Here is a 19,134-nt window from a genome sequence, read left to right on the forward strand (position 1 = left end):
TGGACGGAAGCTGATCATGTGCTCGAGAGCAGCAGAAATCACGAGCGAATTTGAATAAATGTTTGCTCGCGCTCGTACTGCTCGCTCATCTGGTCTGGACGCCCCTTTACGGTTCAGAAGCGGGAAATCCCGGTCTCGAAAATGCGAGGTGGCCTTCGGTGGACTAGTCCAACTCACACTTGTCCGTTTTTTTTATCACTTGCTTGCTGATTGAAAAACTGCGCCATCGAAAGTACCAAGAACACCAGAAATCCCGGTTCCTTAAAGGTGTAGTACCGAAAAATGATAGTAGTAAAGTAATAAGTTTCCACCATATCAAATAAACTTTTAGTCACGTGATTAAGCTTGATCGGCACTGCGTTGCCCACTTTACCATATTTTCTTTTAATGAAAATATTTTAAGAAACAAAAATAAATTAATTATAAATATACTTATATTTTCAATATACATAAACGATATAGTGACCCAATTAAAGAGCTGTTCGCTTTTATTTGCAGATGATCTGAAGATTTTTAGTGTCGTCCGGTGTAAGGATGACTGCATCCGTCTGCAGGCCGATCTTGATATTATCTCTAATTGGTGCGTGGAAAATCGACTTGCTTTAAACACCTCTAACTGTAAAAAAATGTCCTATTCTCTGAAACGTATTGAACTTGATCACCCCTATACCATAAATAGCGCAATCCTGGAAAATTGTGAGCATGTTAAGGACTTGGGTGTTTACTTGGATAAGAAACTGACTTTTAACATACATATTGATGAAGTATCCCGTGGTGCTCTTAAATCTTCAGAAGGTTTCAATAGTCCATTATGTCTAACGGCATTATACATGAGCCTTGTGAAATCAAAAACCAATTATGCCTCTCAAATTTGGTCACCAATTCACCAGGTCCATATCCGGAGATTAGAAAATGTTCAGCCTAAAATATCTCTCGTTCAAACTGGATGGTGTTTTCCCAGAGCGTGGTTATAACCACTTACAGCTGTTGCAAAGGTCTGATCTTTTATCTATTGAGCAAACTCATAGACTTCACTCTTTATCTTTCCTTTATAAACTTTGTAACGGTCATGCGGACTGCGCTTCGCTATTAGCTCGGCTGAACTTTTCAGCTCCGCTCGTCCGTACTAGAAATCAAAACACTATCAAAACACGTTCTACCCAGGTATGATATTGCGCAGGTTGGTCACTACGTCACAGGTGATAAACGACACCATTGGTCGGCAAGTTCCGCGCGCCAATTTCAAATTGTCAAACAGATGACACAATAAATATGAAAATAATTTTTCAAATGTCAAGCTCGATGATTTGACATAACTTTTGGGGTTATGTCCTAACTCTTCCCTATTTTATGTCTTTTTTTATTAGTGGCAATTGTACAATATGGATATTTTTTTGGATGGCTTATGACGTCACAGGTGGTATGCGCAAACTTAACGAGATTGGAACCGCTATCGATCATACCTCATGCGTTCTACCTGTCAAACGTTAGGACTTGTTTAGCCGGTAAGGCACCCTTCTACCGGGCCTGTACTGATTTCAATGATGTTGAGAGCCTGGCATCTGTTGATATATTTGGCGACTCACTGCGTCAATTCAGGAATGTTTTGGTCCGGCAAATAAAGAATCCTAGCATTTTTTGATATTTTATATTGTAGTTCGTTAGAATTAGAGTTTTACTTTCACTTTTAAATTTATACTAGGTGTTATTTTTTTTAAGATTACATATAGGATTTGTTATATTTTGCATTGTACTTTTATTGTTGATTTGTGCTTATGTTAGCTTCATTTATTATGAATGTTCTGATTTTTTTAGTGTACACAATTGTCTTTAATTTGGGATTTCCTGTTAGACAATAAACTATTATTTATTTATTTATTATACTTTATACACTTCTGTATTATTCTAGAGAAGCGTTTAGTGGAGATACACCCAAAAAGGTAACTTCCGCTGAGAAGATTATGGTAGTTAATCACATTTTAATCAGGGCAATTTATGGCGTAGATCGTGGTGATTACGGAATACACAAGTAAAGTAGTGTTAATTAATTATTATAATTTCATTTCTCAAGTTAATCAGTTTATTATGAATCCATTTTACATGTATAAGACACTAGAATTATTAATGCAATTTTTATGCATTTAAAAAAGTGCGTCTCATAATTGCTAAAATTATGAACTTATTCATATTATCATTATTTGTCCAACAGGACCTTAGCCTTCACAGTGATAAGTGTGTCTGTCATTTTAATTCACAGGCAAATTATATATTCTGTGATTTTTTAATGTCGTCTGTCGAAATCTCGTTGGACAGACAATATAATCTGTCCAACAACTATAATCTGTCTAAAGATATCACGAGCAACTGATATTATTAATTACTGTTATTTATGATTACTGAAAAATATCTGTCAGTGTAGGTTAGTGGGTAGAACTTTCTTTATTCACCTTATTTATTATTTTAGGCTTATTAAGTTACACACTTTTGTAGATGCCTACCCTCTACACGACGGTACCTGTAAATGGACTGATGAAGGACCACTAAACGATAGGCAAGTAAGTGCAGTACAAAGACTTATCAAACTTATCATATTAAATTTAAAACGGTATTAATACTGATTATTTCTCTCATCGCGAAATGGACCAATCAGCTAATCTAATTTTTCGAATAAATTTTGTTTAGATAAGCGATTAAATCCCAAGACCAGTTTAACCGCGATTATTTTTTCGGCTTCCTTTTGGGTTTTCTTTTTGTCCTTTATCACTAATTCTGAGAGATTTTGGCAACAGTTCATTTAAAAACATTGATTTACAACTGATATGTATGACTTAATAACGATTTTAATCGGTGAAAACCCCTTATTCGATATTATTTTGAACAAATAAGTGGAACCGTGCAAGTTGAAAACTTACTTCTCTGACTACAGTCAAGGGTAATAAAGGACCTTTATTGTCACGTTCTCGTTCAAAATAGTTTATCAGGGAAGCTACAAGCTTTTTGGTTCGATTATTTAAATGCTTCGGCATATTTTCAACACACGATTTCAAAAAATGCAATACAAAAACTCGAAAATTTAGTTCTTAAAATTTGTGTTTAAAAGTACAGTTTGTGCTTAAAAGTACAATTTTTTAAAAAAGACTATGAAAATAGGCAAAGAAACGAGAGAAACTCATATTTATGTGTATTGCAATATAATATATTTAATGTTAAAATCAAGAACAAAGTCCAAACCACTGTAAAAAAATTGTTTATTGGCCTAACCTAACCTTAAAAATAGATATAAACAATAAAACTTATATAAATGTATAAAAGCAAAGAACATTTTATTTTATTTGCTTTTGCGCTTCATTTTTCAAACAACGCTATTTTATACCATGCCTAGTACATACCAAAAATGGCTATATTTCGAAAGTAACGTAGCGACGGGAGCGCCAACGCCAATAGTAACCCACCAAATCCCGACAGGCAAAACCGAAACCCTAGAAGCGACTGCTGGAACGAAGTAGGTCGCCGCCGAGGTCGAGCGTCGATAGCCAGTTACAGCAGGGACCGTTACTTCTGTTCGCGACAGACGAAACTACGGATCTAGGGAGCGCGACGGCTGCGCTGGAGCGAAGTTACGTCGCCGCCGCGGTCGAGCGTCGATAATCAGTTACAGCGGTTACCAGTTTACTTCTGTTTGCGACAGGCGGAACTACGGCTCTAGGAGCGCGACGACTGGAGCGAAACCGCGCGACGCTACCTACATACCAGTGCCAGTTACTACTGTTGGGGACCGACGAAATCGCGACGGCTGGAGCTAAACACGTCGCTATGCGGTTAATACGGTTCAAGCTAACTTCAAGAGCGATTATAAATAATTTATTTGCAAATTATAAATAATTTATAATTTTGTCGTCATTATGATCGTCGTTCTTCAGTAACAGGTTCCTGATTCGTTGTGGAGCGCGACACTTCGTTACAAAAAAATACCGCTTCAAAATCGCGTTACTCAAATACCGACATCACTAATGGAAATACAAAATACTTTAACGAAGTGCTATACTAATCTCTCTGTCTTATTTTCAGCTTCTACGACGTTACTGGGGTGGGTTTAAAGTGTGGCACAAGGCACAACCTGTCAACTTGATTGAAAAATACTATGGAACCGAAATAGCCCTCTATTTTGCTTGGTTGGGATTCTACGTGAAGATGCTGATACCTGCGTCCATAATCTCCATTTTTGTTATTGCTTATGGCATTGTTACGATGCCAACGGCATTTAACAGTGTTGGGTAAGAACTAAAATCATGTTTATCTTAGCCTAGACTCGCATAGAAAGAGCAGATTTTGACTAAATGCGTTTTAAAAATGTCTATACCTATGAGGCGGATTCATCTCTCCAAAAAAGGGTATGTACATATCTCCTAAGGACTGCGCTACAGCTTGAAGACTATGGCCAGTGGTAGATAGCAAAAAGACAAAACAACTACTAGAGCACAAAAAGGACCTAGTACGCATAATTGTAGGGGTCGTCACTGGAAGCTGTCCCACGGGGGCAAACCTCGTTAGATAGGAACTTTGCAAAGAGCTGGAAGTGCTTTAACGCAAAGAAAGAATGAGATGAAGGTTTGGTACAACAATACAGGGGTATCGCAATGGGCCCAAGGCCTCCGAGTGAGGGATCAAACATGATCCCAAACCCCAGCAACCTAACCTAACTTAACCTATCTCCTATATGGGTATGGGTATTTCGCCACTGCAAGAAAGTCTACAAAATTAAATAGTTATTTTTTGTAAACACTGCTGCGTTAATCCAACGGAGACTAATTGTCAGCAGTGGTCTATCAATAAACAAATTTGCCTAACGGACAAAAAAAATGCTTAACGTTTAATTTTTTTTTAATAAAGAAAATTTTAATAAAGAAAAAACTATTTAAAATATTTAAATGCAACTATTCGAGAACACTTTAGTTTTTTTAAAACAGATACGTCTACAAAAAACCGTTGACGTTCTGTTAACATAACATTATACCAATTTAAACTTCAAAATTAACAATTACTACCTAATATCAATAATTACTTAATAAGGTAAAACCAAAAAGCTTCAAACTTTCTGTATGATTATTGTTAATTTGTTTTTAATTTTTACGTGTTATGTTTATTTATGTTATGTTCTTTAAAATCAAAGAAGCGATTGCCATACATTACTAACATCTACAGATGCATGAGCAATACAATTATTTTTATTAGATTGTATTAAAAAAGCTTTTTTTATTTTTCTTTTAGAGGCTATCGCTTCTTTCATTATAATTTTGGCGTTGTTAAAATCTATTCTGTGCCCTGTCTCCCATGAATGCTGACAAATCTTAGATTTGTGAAAGTCGTCCTTTCTTAAATAATCTTTATGCTCTTTAATTCGAATATTTAAGGGTTTAGATGTTTCACCAACATAAAATTTATCGCATTCGCATGGTATTTTGTATATTTTTGTTTGTTGTTCACTATTCTAAGTGTGTTTAAAAATTAAATGTGTTTTCATGCGATTCTTCAATGCAAATTAATGTATACAGGGTTGTTCACCACATACGACACGGAGTATTGTAGCTAAACGATGAGATTTTTACAAATTGTAAGTTTTGGATTCGATGAAGGACTATTAGAGGTACAATTTAAAAATAATTTTACAAGATACAGAGTGTCCCAAATAAGTAAAAAATATCAAAGTTGTATTTTTTAAATGGAACACCCTGTATATTATTACATTTTAGTTTCTACGATTAAAATAAAGGTAAATTTGATTAAGGTTTATTATACTTAAACCTTACCGTTTTTGAAATATTTTTCAATTTTGTGAAATTGCAGTAAAAATTTTAAGGCTTCATTTCTCCAAAGGGTATCAAAGTTTTTAATACTAAATATTTACTGAAGTTTATTTACTGATCAGTTATTGTGTTGCAATAATAAAAATAATACTACCTTATACAGAGTGTCTAAAAATTTATTTTAAATAATTATTAGCTTCAAACGGCAATAACTTGTTTAATTTAAATGGAACACCCTCTATATTTTACGAGAATCAGATGCACAATTTAATTGTCTATCAAATTATATTATACCATTTTTACCTATCTCTTTAAGTTTCCGTAGAAAATGCATTTTCTTGTAATTTAGAACTTATTTATCAATATACCCATGGACTATTGACATTTTCGATTATTTTTAAAGATGTACCAAATTTTTAAAGAGTACAGATACTAATATTGTCGATATAATTCGTTTATTTCATTAAAAAATAAAAAAAAACTGTTTAAATATTTGTTAAAGAGAATCAATTAATATGATTCCAGTATTCAAACTACATTAACTGACTGTTTGCGTTGATTAATAATAATTGCTCCAAATACTAAAAAACTGAATTTTGTATGGGCATTAGACAGTGTGATAAAAAGTAACACCTTAAAAATAATATTTCATTTTTTAATAAATGTTTATTTATAACAACAGAGACTTTAATTTGATAACTTATTATTATATTGATTTCTGACTCAAATCCACATTTATTTATAATAATTTATTAACGAACACAATTAAGTATGTAATTAATTAGTATATGGGCGGAAATAATGGTGTTATATTTAATTAATGGTATACTCTTTTATAAAGATTTAAATAGTTTTCTTTTTGCATACAAATGGGCTAGTAATATTATCGTTTTGCTAAAAACGATAATATTACTAGTCTGTACATTTTGTACATTTGTTGCTTTAAAAACAATGTAAAATGTCAATATTCCATGGATATATTGATAAATGAGGTCTAAATTAAAAGAAAATGCATTTTCTACGAAAACTTGAAGGGATAGGTAAAAAATGGTATAATACAATTTGATAGACAATTTAATTGTGCATCTGATTCTCCTAAAATATACAGGGCATTCCATTTAAATTAAAGAAGTTATTGCCGTTTGAAGCTAATAATTATATAAAATAAATTTTTAGACACTCTGTATAAGGTAGTATTGTTTTTATTATTGCAACACAATAACTGATCAATAAATACACTTCATTAAATATTTAGTATTAAAAACATTGATACCCTTGGAGAAATGAAGCTTTAAAATTTTTACTGCAATTTCACAAAATTGAAAATATTTCAAAAACGGTAAGGTTTAAGTATAATAAACCTTAATCAAATTTACCTTTATTTTAATCGTAGAAACTAAAAATGTAATAATATACAGGGTGTTCCATTTAAAAAAATACAACTTTGATATTTTTTATTTATTTGGCACACTCTGTATCTTGTAAAAATATTTTTAAATTGTAGCTCTAATAGTCCTTCAACGAACCCCAAACTTACAATTTGTAAAAATATCATCGGTTAGCCACAATACTCCGTGTCGTATGTGGTGAACAACCCTGTATAATATACAGTGTTAAGTATACGGTATGTCCCCGGATTGTCTTTACAAGAGGAAACACTTTTATTACAGACATTTTGAGGAAAATGCATCTTCATAAAAATTTTTGCTTGTAGAAAAATCACTGATCATCAGCAGATTAAACCTATAGTTTTAATCATCTTCCGATGATGGTAACATGGCTCTATTAACTTTATTTAATGGTTTTTTTATTTTTATTCTATTAACTTTATTTAATGGTGAAAACTAAAAATCACTATGGTGAAAAATCCTGTAGACTAATAATGTTCTAGGAAAGAAATTTGCGCGAGCAGCTATATGATGTGTCCCAAGTGCCATTTTAAAAAATGCCAACTGTACAGGATCAAGAACTACTGTGTGCTAGCCAATTTGGCGTATCTGTTTGATAACGTGGTGGCTGCCATTTTCGCTGCTGTTATGTCAATTTGGGGTAAGTTAGTGGTTTTGTTGATGTAAATAATAACTGGTTATATATTTATAATTAATTCATTTTTGTTTCCTAAAATATTTTGATTAAAAGAATATATGTAAAAGTGGACAAAGCTGTGCCGGACAAGCTTATCACCTGACTAAAAGCTTTGTTTATATATTCTTAAAGTTGCCCAACCGACTAGACAAAATGTGCTGCCAACTGGAGGACAAATCGTGAACCTTTCGGGGCGGAGTCAAAAATATCGATTATTTTCGTTATTTTCCTCAGAGTAATGTAATAATATAGCCCAGGGTTTCTGCGAACTTTAATAGTGATCAGCTGATTAAGAAATTTAAACGAAACTTTTATTTTTTTGTAAATTGGGGATTATTTTTGCCTGTTATTTTAAGAATTCTAAACCGTATTAACAAAGAAATTATTATTTCGATATGTTGGTACATTATTTATAATTTATGATAATGCTAATTGCTGTTAATTAATATTTAAAAAAAAGTTACATACCTATTTTAATTTGATTTAATGCAGGTTTATAAAAGAATCATTTCATTCTTAGATTATTTTATTCTTAATTGAGTGCTTTACGAATTTTATATTTTTTTTTGAAAACATGAAACTTTTTACATTTTTGATGCCAACTAATTGGCATGGTATTATTGGTATGGAAATTAGCCAAGAAAGAAAAGAATTGGCTATAACTTGTAATTTTTCGAAAAAAACATATTATACCTATATCGCTGAAAAGCTTAAAAATGGCGCTTTTTATGAAGTCATGGCCAACTATGGTTTCCATTTAAAAAAAACATAATGTTTGTGTCATATGTCAAAAATGACAGGCTTTAGAAAAAAAAACAGAAAACACAAACTCATTAGGTATGTGATTATCTACAACTTTTATCTGAAAAGTTTTTGTCTAAAGTACCGTATGATCGAATAAAAACGGCTTCAGCGATGGCTATGAAATGACGATCGATGATATTTCCCATATAATTTTACATAGGTATAAAATGACAGCGATCTCCATTTCATAGCCATCGTTGACGCCGTTTTTATTCGATCATACGGTAGATTATAATGGAATTAGAGACAAAGTTTTAAAATAGCCAAAATTTTTTTTTTCGAAATATCTAGTAAGCCTTGAATTTCTCCGAAAAATCCGAAAGGCGCATATTTATGACCCCACAAAACTGCAATTTTTTCCCCATTTAACCGACTCTATCTCCAGTAGTTTCCGAGATACCCATAGAGAACATCGTAGGAAACTCACCCTGTGTAGTATTTAGAAACTAACCATTATTATTATTTGACCAGATTAATTTGATTAATAAAACTCGATTAATTTAATTTAAAATAAATTTGATCAGATTTTTTCTTCGTATATTCTACTACCAGAAAACCAAAATTATATGATAACGCACTTTTCAACGAAGTTGAAGGAAGATATAGTGTATCTATCACAATACTTAATAGAATTACTACAATTAGAAGAAAAACAAAAAGAAAAAATACTCAAATACCTTCACCTACTACTCATCTACAAAATAAACTAATATAATCTCTTATAAAAACACTACACAACTACTTCTTCACTACTTCAACCACTTCTACACTGAAAAAATTATCAAACTTACTAATTAATCAAACAAAAAGAAAAAAATAACCAAATTATCTTTTCACCTACTACTTAACTGCAAAATAATAAACTATAAAAACACTACTAAACTCTTTCTGGTATTCTACACTAAACATTATAATTAAACTTAATAAAATTAATCTAATTTTACACTACAACCACTACAACTACAAAGAAATAAGAACATTTTTTAAAACTAGAAGAAACAGAACTTCGATACGTGCAACCAGTATAATAGATCAAGCGGACAAAGAATATAAAATACTTTAAAAATGTGCATTCAGAAAGAAAAAATCTCGAAAATTATCTAAACAAACATTTTTTTTTCTTATCAGTGAAAAATATCGGCCTCGTCGGCCTTGTGAAATTTGTCGGGTATTTAAGCCCCGTTCTCAGAACTGCGACTGTCGCCAGCGACACGACAAAAGAACCGTGATTGATTGAACGAACCCATCAGATTTGTACAAAATTCAAACAGCTGTCAATTTTAAATTTAGTACAGCTCCCATTGGTCGTTTGAAGTGTCAATCAGTGTCGCTGTCGACACGACGCAGTTCTGAGAACGGGGCTTTAAGCCCCGTTCTCAGAACTGCGACTGTCGCCAGCGACACGACAAAAGAACCAATCAGATTTGTACAAAATTCAAACAGCTGTCAATTTTAAATTTAGTACAGCTCCCATTGGTTGTTTGAAATGTCAAACTCTGTCGCCCGCGACACGACGTTGTTCTGAGAACGGGGCTTTACAATGGTCGAATTGTATAATTACCAGCTTTTATAGCATATCTAATAGACAAAAAGTATCTGGTCGATTAGTAACCAATTGGCACAGTCCGAAAATTATCGATTTTTATTTTCTCTGTTTTTATTGGTCGCTTCAAAATTCAGAGTAACAAAAAATATTTTTCTGTAGTAAAAGACTGTGAAATACGCCCCGCCATCTGGTGCTTTACATCCATAAACATCCTAGGTTGAGCTACTTTCTAAAAGTTTATCTGGTATGAACTGTATAACATAATATGAACTAATAGTGTTTTTTAGCAACTGTTTTTATGGAAATGTGGCAACGTAGGGAGTCTGTGTTGCGTTTACAATGGAATTTGCAATCCTTGGAGTATGCTATAAGCTTTAGGTAGGCATAATAAAAAGTGTCTAGCCCCAGCAGGCAACTATTAAGCTTGACTAATCAGGTTGGTTAGCGTGGTTATTTGGAGGGTGTTAATTATTTGTGTTTGGTCAAAAACTCTAACGTGATTGGTCGGGCTTAATAGTTGCCTGCTGGGGCTAGACACAAATGGCATAATATTATATAGAGGGTCCAGGGGAAAAACATGATAAGCGCCATTTTACTAATTTTACTGGACGGCTGGTGGTTATCTGTACCGTGTATTCTATATTTCTATTAGTCATATATCATAGGATTTAACAACTTATTGCCCTGCAGAATTTATATACATTTAGTAGGGACCAGATAACCTATTATAATATTGAAAATTGAAATTGGCGCTTATCAAGTTTTATCAAGAAAAAAAAGACTTTAAACCCTGTAGCTGCGAAACAAAGCAGAATCGTTCCTGCGCTGATATAACAAACTAAATTTTATTTTTACGAGAGGAATCTCCCCACGAGAGGTGGCACATGTTTTTTGAAACACCCTGGTATAGCTATATAAGTAGTTATATATTCTGTGCTACTACTGACATTAAATGATTAAATTATCTAGACGAAACCCAAGGTTATTAAAAGATAAGGTTATCTCGTAACTCGATCCGCCATTATCTAAAACGTCATAGGAATGACACCGCTCATAGATAAAGGGATAAAAACTGCCCACAGTCCGACAGTGCATTTCCGAATCGATGTTCATTGTGTACTTTACTGTTTATAGTGTGTGGCGTCAATAGTTTTCAGTTGTTTGATGTGTGTTTTCTTTATTGTATTGTCCATTTATCTCTCTTTGGTGGTTGCATTTTATTTTCTATTCCTTTTATCTATGGTTTTATACGTTCTATCTACGACAGAGGGATGCTATTCCGCTTCGCTCCTATTGGTCCAAAAGTTACGAGAGAACCTTACCCTTTAATAACCTTGGACGAAACCCACGCAAAATGTATATTTGATATCAATTAAACTTATAGTTACGTAATCGAGGGCGCGACTTTTAAATTCATTGTTGCCAACCATGGACATATTCGGCGCCGTACTGACTAGTTGGAATTTAAATTTCGCGCTGGGGATTCAGGTGGTATAGCTCTGCTGTAAAAAATGTCAAGTTGCTGCATTTATTTATTTATTTCCTGATATTCTCATTTTTTTACTCTTTAGTTTTGTATTACTAGTTTTTGGTTTAAATAAATGGTGACACTTTAAGCTTAAAAACGTTTACTAGCAGACCTTGTAGTCAAACATTGTTCTTTTTAGAACCTCTTTTAGTGCGAAGCGTACTAGATAGCTTCATAGTCTTAAAAAACTCATCGCAACTTTATTAGAATATTTTGAACGGGAAAGTGGTAGTAAAGGCCCTTTATGTTATAACATTAATTACCATTACACATTAAATTATCCACATAATAACATAAATAATTTCAGGCCGCAATATTTAGAAGTTGCTGACAAACGCTACTCCACGGTGACCAATAAAATGGAACCATATTTACGTAGAGAATACATTTGTGCTCACTACACTATCACCTTGGTGTCCGTTGTCTTATTGGTAAGAGCAAAACATTACATTTTGACTAAGGGTGTATTCCGTTGCTTCCCTTGGTTATGGTTTTATGTTCCGTTTCTATCGGTTTCCTGAAAGTTTTCTTCTTACGGAACACGGTTCCTGAAAAATTCGCTAATAACTGTCACTAAACTAACCAGCGCGAGAAGGCTGGTTTTTCTGGTTTTGTTTGTCAGAAATCAAGCAAATATTAGATTAGTGAAATTCTTATTTAATTTCTAAAATTTGTAATAATATTTTGTATACATCCAAAAGTAATGGAGGTAGGCAGTAAAGGTAAATAAATTTCATTAACTAAATAGAATGGCTTTTTAGGACCATCTATCATTGTTTCTTAAAGTCAGGAACATTTAAAGAAGACATGAACAACAAGACAACAAGTAATCGTGAATGTTTTGTATTTGTAAGCTATAAAAATATAAATATTGATTAGATTTTTTTATTTATTATTGATCTATTTTAATATTGGACCTGCAAATCTTCACTTGAGCTGTCTAACAGTTTATTAATAAAATACTTTTCAATATGAAACTCCTTTGGAAAGAAGAAGCAAACGTAAAAACAGAGAACAGGTACATTAAAAATACATAAAAGATAAATTTTATAATAGATGTATTGAAATTTAGAAAACGTCAACATTTGACGTTTCCAGTATTTTACCAAACCGTTCCGTATCAAACCGATGCACGGTGGAGTATTAGCATGAAAAAGGTGATCGAAATTCGAAAAAGCAAATGTGTTTAAGATTCCCCAAAAAAAGATAAATGATAAGTTAAATCATGTCTGTCATGAATGGCGTTGCTATGGGTGTGTTTATAGTTGCATTCATTTGTTTCAATGAAACGTCAAAGTTGTTACTTCTCAGAGATAAGAGGTAAATGGCTAAATTTTATGTTTAAAATTATAAATTATTGTTGTTCTTGTGCTCCTTTTACGTTTATATTATTGTTTTGATTGAAAATGGCTTAGCAAGCTGCAGGTATGTATTCTACGAAAACATATTATTTATTTTGATATTCTCTATACTAACGATTTTTTTTGCAACTAAAAGTTAGGCGTTCAGAAAATTTGATTAAATTTGTGACATTTTTATTATACTTAGAGATTTAGTTGCGCATTTCGAAGAATTCAGCATATTGCCTATATATGTTTTACTAAGTAAACATTGGGCTTTCATACAGTAAAATAAAATATTGCGACTTTTTGCGACTTTGCTGATAAAATGAGAAAAACATTCTTGGTTTCCTCTAATTTGCAAATCAGTAATATACTAATGCGAGGTGTAAATCGCGATGGCATTGTTGTGTACAAAGCGATCGCATTAGTGCCATTAGCAGTATAGAACAATTTGGCATTAGTAGCGGCTTTAGTGGTATAGGAATTGGTCGCGGATCAGTCGTAGCATTAGTAGTATTAGTTGCGATATTACTACTGGCATTAGTGGCATTAGTAATATATATATATATATATATATATATATTAGTAATAGGACAGTGATTTTTCTTTCTTCTTTTTAGAATCGACGAATTATCCTTTATTTTGTTCATATTATTTCCTCTTTAATTGAAAATAGCAATAATTTATATAAGGTCTACATAAAAAAATTTCGATCAACTATCGGTGTCAAATACCCCACCGTGCGATGGTTTTCAGGAACCGCTCTTTACCGTAGTTTACCGGTCTGGTTTTGCAACGGAATACAGCCTAAATAAATTCCGCCCAAAGAGTCAGAAAATATTTTGACAGATGACAGTAATAGCCATATATTTGTTCATTTTTAGCTGATGGTTATGTGTTTGGCGACTTTCAGTGTGATGGTGTACAGGGTGACCGTTTTAATTGCCTTGATGAAAACCTCTTCAGCGGAAATAATCAATAGCCAAATAGGAGTTATGGTGGCTTCTGTCTCAGGGGCCACACTGTCTGGACTATTTATTTTCTTTTTTCAAGCGGTAAGTATTTTTTAAAGGGCGATCAACGTTTCCTAAATACACCCCTCGGTTTCTATGATATCCGCATATACGGGGTGTTTCTCAAAAGTGACTCACCGTTATAAGATTTTTTTTCAGATAAAGATTTTTTGGTACGTTATTATATGACATAAATCAGGATTGATTGACGTATTCAATTATTTTCGGTCACTTCCTGTTTCACCGGAAATTACTACAACTTTTGGTTGTTCACCCTCAGTATTTATTTACTTTATTCGATAGAAAATGATACTCTGAATAGAATGACACATCATGTGTCAACTTTTGACATTTTCACATATGGTTTTTGTAACATGCGGTTCATAACAAAAATTTGACTCAAAATGCCAAGTGTGTGGTACCAAATTATTCGTAAAAAAATGTTTTTTCCAAATATGTTAATGAGCCACCTTCGTTCCATATGAAAAAATGCGATATGATTAAAAATACGATTTGGGTTTCTTTTAACCGGCTAGGACAAGACAAGAAAAAACTAGACGATCAAATCTATTTTTCCAAGGCTCTTTGATTAAAGGTTAGTGTTTTAACACAGCCATGGCACTCTAGATTGAAATTTAAAATACGATTTTTTAAGCGAAAATATCAAAAATTCATATTAAAAAAAACCTTCCCTTCTTTTTAATACACTTATTCAATAATTAAATAAGAAAACCTTCAGTTTAAATATATTTTTTTTCTGATCTCTTTTTGATTAATCTCACATTATTATAGAAAACGAATTTAAATGCCGTCAAAAATTAATGATCAGAAACAGCTGATCGAATTTCTTAAATTTAATGTCAACCACACGAGCAAAATCAGAATAGCCAACTATTTCTACCATTGTTGATCGTTCCGTATTAGTATTAACACAGATTAGGTATCCTATAAGTATACAGATAAAAATCTTGTCCCTAATTCGTGGTACGATAGTTGTTTTTTATGACGATGTGCAAACGAGTCAAATTTCCTGTGCGCAAAAATAAACTCGCGTAAAATAACAATAAACAGCGTAATAGAGAGATATCGCTAAACCGAATAGCGTGCATGGACGTTAATAAGGCCAGGTGTTATTTCCTTTACGTGAGGTGGTATTAACTCTCTTCATTTATAGTTATCGGATCGGAAAGAATTCTGATCGCGTCGCGTCCGCTATTTAAACTTAACCTAACTTTGAATTTAAAACTTTGAAATTGTTTTGTTCACTAGGTATTTTAAGGGCTAAAGTGCTTATTTCCAGTGCTTTATTGTTCAACGTCTGCCAGTGGGTTTAGGGCAACAAGCAACAAATTCTCTTAGAAGGGCTAAGTCGTCATCTGTTGTAAACCTAAGACTCTTTATAGGTTCTTTAGTATTGGAAGAGGTGGAATCCATATTTTGGGCCATATTTATTTAATTAAAATTAATCCCAGCTACTTAAATATCAAATTACCTAATAAAACTAAAATAATAATTCAAAACAATTCAAACATAACCTAAAATAAAAGATCTCGCCGGCCGGCTCCGGTTGTCAAATACCCGCACATGCCCATTTAAGCAATTTTTAAACGTTATCAGAGGTTATTTAGAAAGAGCGTTTGGTGTAATTGATCCGCAAATTACGTCAGGCGGTAACGTTATTAGCGGGTGTTGCGTTAAAAATTGACTCGCGCATATCGTACTACGCGTAAATACTGGACGCTATTCGGTTTTCCGATATCTCTCTAATACCTGTGCCGGTCAGGCGCTGTGCACAATTTTAGAGGCCATAAGTGGGCGTGCTATGTGCGCAAACTAGTCACCTAACTAGTGCCCGATTCCGAAAATTGGAACCACGAAAAACAATAAAGAAAAAACAAAGATTATAATCTGTATAATCTGTGGTATTAACTTATTATACTGTATGATCGAAAAATAAACGGCGTCAACGATGGCTATGAAATAATAATCGCTATAATAATAAGATCGCTGTTATTTTATGTGTAAAATTATAAGGGGAAAGTCATTGATGTTCATTTCCAAGCCAACTAGACGCCGTTTTTTTTTTCGATCATATGTTATTACCTAAATTTAATATATTTTCAGTTCTACGAGTACATAGCTCTGGCTCTGACCAATCAGGAATGTCACAGAACTCAAAGCAGTTATTCCAACGCTTACATTTTCAAAAGTTACGCCCTAGCCTTCACCAATAATTATGCCGCTCTGTTTTATGTAGCATTTTTCAAGGTATTTTAATACGCTATGTACTTTATAAGAATCTAGACTAATATAAGTCCAACATAAAGGTTAGTTTTGGTCAGGGGCAAGTCGATTGATCGCCTAAAGCAAGAGTAGAGTAAATTCAGTTTTTAACTATTTTTAGGGCAAGTTTTTCACGTACCCGGGGGATCACAAAATATGGCACTACTTAGGTGGAGTAAACACCGACATTTGTGATGCCAGCGGTTGCATAATCGATCTGTCCATACTGTTAATTATTATCATGACCTTAAAGGCTTGTATCAGTAATATTCAGCAGGTATTTGTGCCGTAAGTACCAATCATTAATCTATAAAAAAATAAAAACAAAGACTTTTTTATACAGGGTGGTCCGGAAACTTCGTCAGAACTATAATACCCAACTGTGTAATATATACATTTAATGGGTACATATCCCTGCATCCTTCATGTCCTATCTTATGTGATTATGAATTTTCTTTCCTAGATAACAACCAACTAATATTTTATTGCACAATAATTAATACAATTTTGTAGAATACTGATGGAAAGAGCTAATTCGATGTTAACAAAATTAAACAGTCGCGATACCTATGTGCCTCAGTGGGAAAAAGAATTCGTCATGGCAAAGACCGAAGAGTTTTTCATTGTAAAAGAGTACATGGATATGGGTAAAGAATTTAGTCTTTTTATTTATTAAGATTCATTCCGTTTTGATATTCCAAACATTTATCGTCATATTTTTTTATTATAACAAGAGATGGCACATGTTTTTTGAAAAACCCTGTATATTTAATGTTGTAAAATCTTGTTTGTTTATAGTAATTCAGTATGGATTCGTGACATTTTTTATAATGGGTTTCCCTTTGGCTCCCTTATTTGCCTTAATCAACAACACAGTAGAACTGAGAGTGGACGCATCCAAAATCTCAAAAAGCTACAGGAGGCCTGTACCCAATAAAGTTGTAGGGCTAGGTAATATACCTAATATATGTATAATTCTGTATAAAGTTTGTATTAAAGACTGCCCATCGCGGGAATCCCTGACAGTGACAGTTGGGTTTGTCATTTTAATTCTATATGTACAGACAACAATGTTTTTTTGTATCATATTTTTGGATTTGGCCTGTCGAAATATTCTCGGGCTTGTTGGACAGCCTTTAATATCATTATATATTAATGTGTTCAATACAAATGTATTTATAAATCACTGTCAAGTAGAAATGCATTGAGATGGACATTTTATATTTATTTTGTTAATGTTTTAGGTGCATGGTTTGCCATTTTACAAGCGATGACTTACATAGGAGTAATGACAAATGTAAGTATAGTCTGTCCATCCAGAAAATATATGACAGTGAGAGTTGTCTGTTTGTAGTGTTTTTTTATTTTTGTAGTACATGAGAATCATATACAAAGAAATTATGATATTTTTAACTAATTGAGTTATAAAAATAAGGTTTATTTTTAGGCTCTGGTGATTGCCTTTACCAGTAACTTTTTAGAAAAAGTTGCTGTGTATATTTCCGGTAAAGGGAAGTTTAGTTTTTTGAATGAAACCCTTTCAGGTATAACTAACATTTTACAGAGGTATTAACTTAACTATTAACAGGTATATCAAATAAAACTTTTAGTCACGTGATTAAGCTTGTAAGGAGAGGTTCTAAAAAGAACAATGTTCGACTACAAGGTCTGCGAGTAAAAAAATTGAAGCTTAAAGTATTACAACACAAATCATTTAAACCAAAAACTAATAAAACAAAACTAAAGTGTCAAAACGAATGACAATGTCAGGAAATAAATAAATGTGGCACCTTGAAATTTTTTACAGCAGAGCTACCACCTGAATCCCCAGCGGGAAATCTAAATTTCAGTTAGTCGTCCCGGCGCCGAATATGTCCGTGGTTGGCAACAATGAATTTAAAAATCGCGCACTCAATTACGTAACTAAAAGTTTAATTGGTATCGCTTGTAGCATTTTATGTTGTGGGTAAACTGATCAGAAAGAAACCTCAGAATGCAATAATATCCAGGGTGATTTAATTAAAAATTCCGATATATTAAATTTAAGAAGTTTTTTGTGTTCATAGCATTCAGCATAGAAGAATTTGACATAATCGATGGCCCGAAAATCAAGCTAAACCAAAGCATTTGCTACTACCCTGGAAAACGCTACCCTCCAAATCACCCTTTCAAGTACGAAAATCGGCCAGGCTTTTGGTTTCATCTGAGCGTTAAATTTGCCATTGTGATATTTTTTGAGGTAAAAATAATACTATATACAAGGTGTTACAAATACTCATCTATCAGCTGTCATTCCCCAACCACTGTATATAATGATGAGTTTATACAAATTCGTTAATGCCTTTGAATTATAGAGTTAAAATTCCAAATACTTGATAACATTTTTTTCAAACAGTAAATTACTCAGTATTTATTTCAAATTTCGTATATTTTTTTGTTTTTTTAGCATGTAGTAATTGTAATAAAGGGTTTGGTGGCCTATGCTATACCGGATGTCCCGTTTTCGGTGAGACAACAAGTCAGTTTTCAGGAAAGATTGCGAAAGAAAATAAGAATGAAGACGTTAAATAAGGAATATTTGAAACAGTTAAAAAAATAACGACAGACAGAAAGAGTGAAAAAATAACTAATATTTAATTTATATGTAATTTTAATACTTATAGAATTAAAAGGTGTCGTACTTAGAGAGTGTTTTATTGAGGTATTCTGCAATAGTAGTACCTATAAA

General features: G+C 32.8%; 1 protein-coding gene across 1 annotated transcript in view; it reads left to right on the forward strand.

The window, feature by feature from the left end:
- LOC115882811 (anoctamin-5-like) overlaps nt 1–19,090 on the forward strand; it is a 29,620-nt gene extending 10,530 nt beyond the window's left edge. Inside the window, exons 3-17 of the mRNA XM_030901059.1 lie at nt 1,910–2,029; nt 2,465–2,555; nt 4,069–4,274; nt 7,696–7,853; nt 10,527–10,617; nt 12,075–12,198; nt 13,995–14,165; nt 16,248–16,391; nt 16,528–16,694; nt 16,920–17,053; nt 17,205–17,357; nt 17,651–17,703; nt 17,854–17,950; nt 18,473–18,645; nt 18,853–19,090. Coding sequence (XP_030756919.1) covers nt 1,910–2,029; nt 2,465–2,555; nt 4,069–4,274; nt 7,696–7,853; nt 10,527–10,617; nt 12,075–12,198; nt 13,995–14,165; nt 16,248–16,391; nt 16,528–16,694; nt 16,920–17,053; nt 17,205–17,357; nt 17,651–17,703; nt 17,854–17,950; nt 18,473–18,645; nt 18,853–19,005 — 2,035 coding nt within the window. The 3' untranslated portion in view covers nt 19,006–19,090. The remainder of the gene's footprint in view (nt 1–1,909; nt 2,030–2,464; nt 2,556–4,068; nt 4,275–7,695; nt 7,854–10,526; nt 10,618–12,074; nt 12,199–13,994; nt 14,166–16,247; nt 16,392–16,527; nt 16,695–16,919; nt 17,054–17,204; nt 17,358–17,650; nt 17,704–17,853; nt 17,951–18,472; nt 18,646–18,852) is intronic.
- The last annotated feature ends 44 nt before the right edge of the window (nt 19,091–19,134 follow it).

The sequence above is a fragment of the Sitophilus oryzae genome, unplaced genomic scaffold, assembly GCF_002938485.1.
Source record: "Sitophilus oryzae breed Bouriz unplaced genomic scaffold, Soryzae_2.0 scaffold_179_pilon_pilon, whole genome shotgun sequence".
NCBI lineage: Eukaryota > Metazoa > Arthropoda > Insecta > Coleoptera > Curculionidae > Sitophilus > Sitophilus oryzae.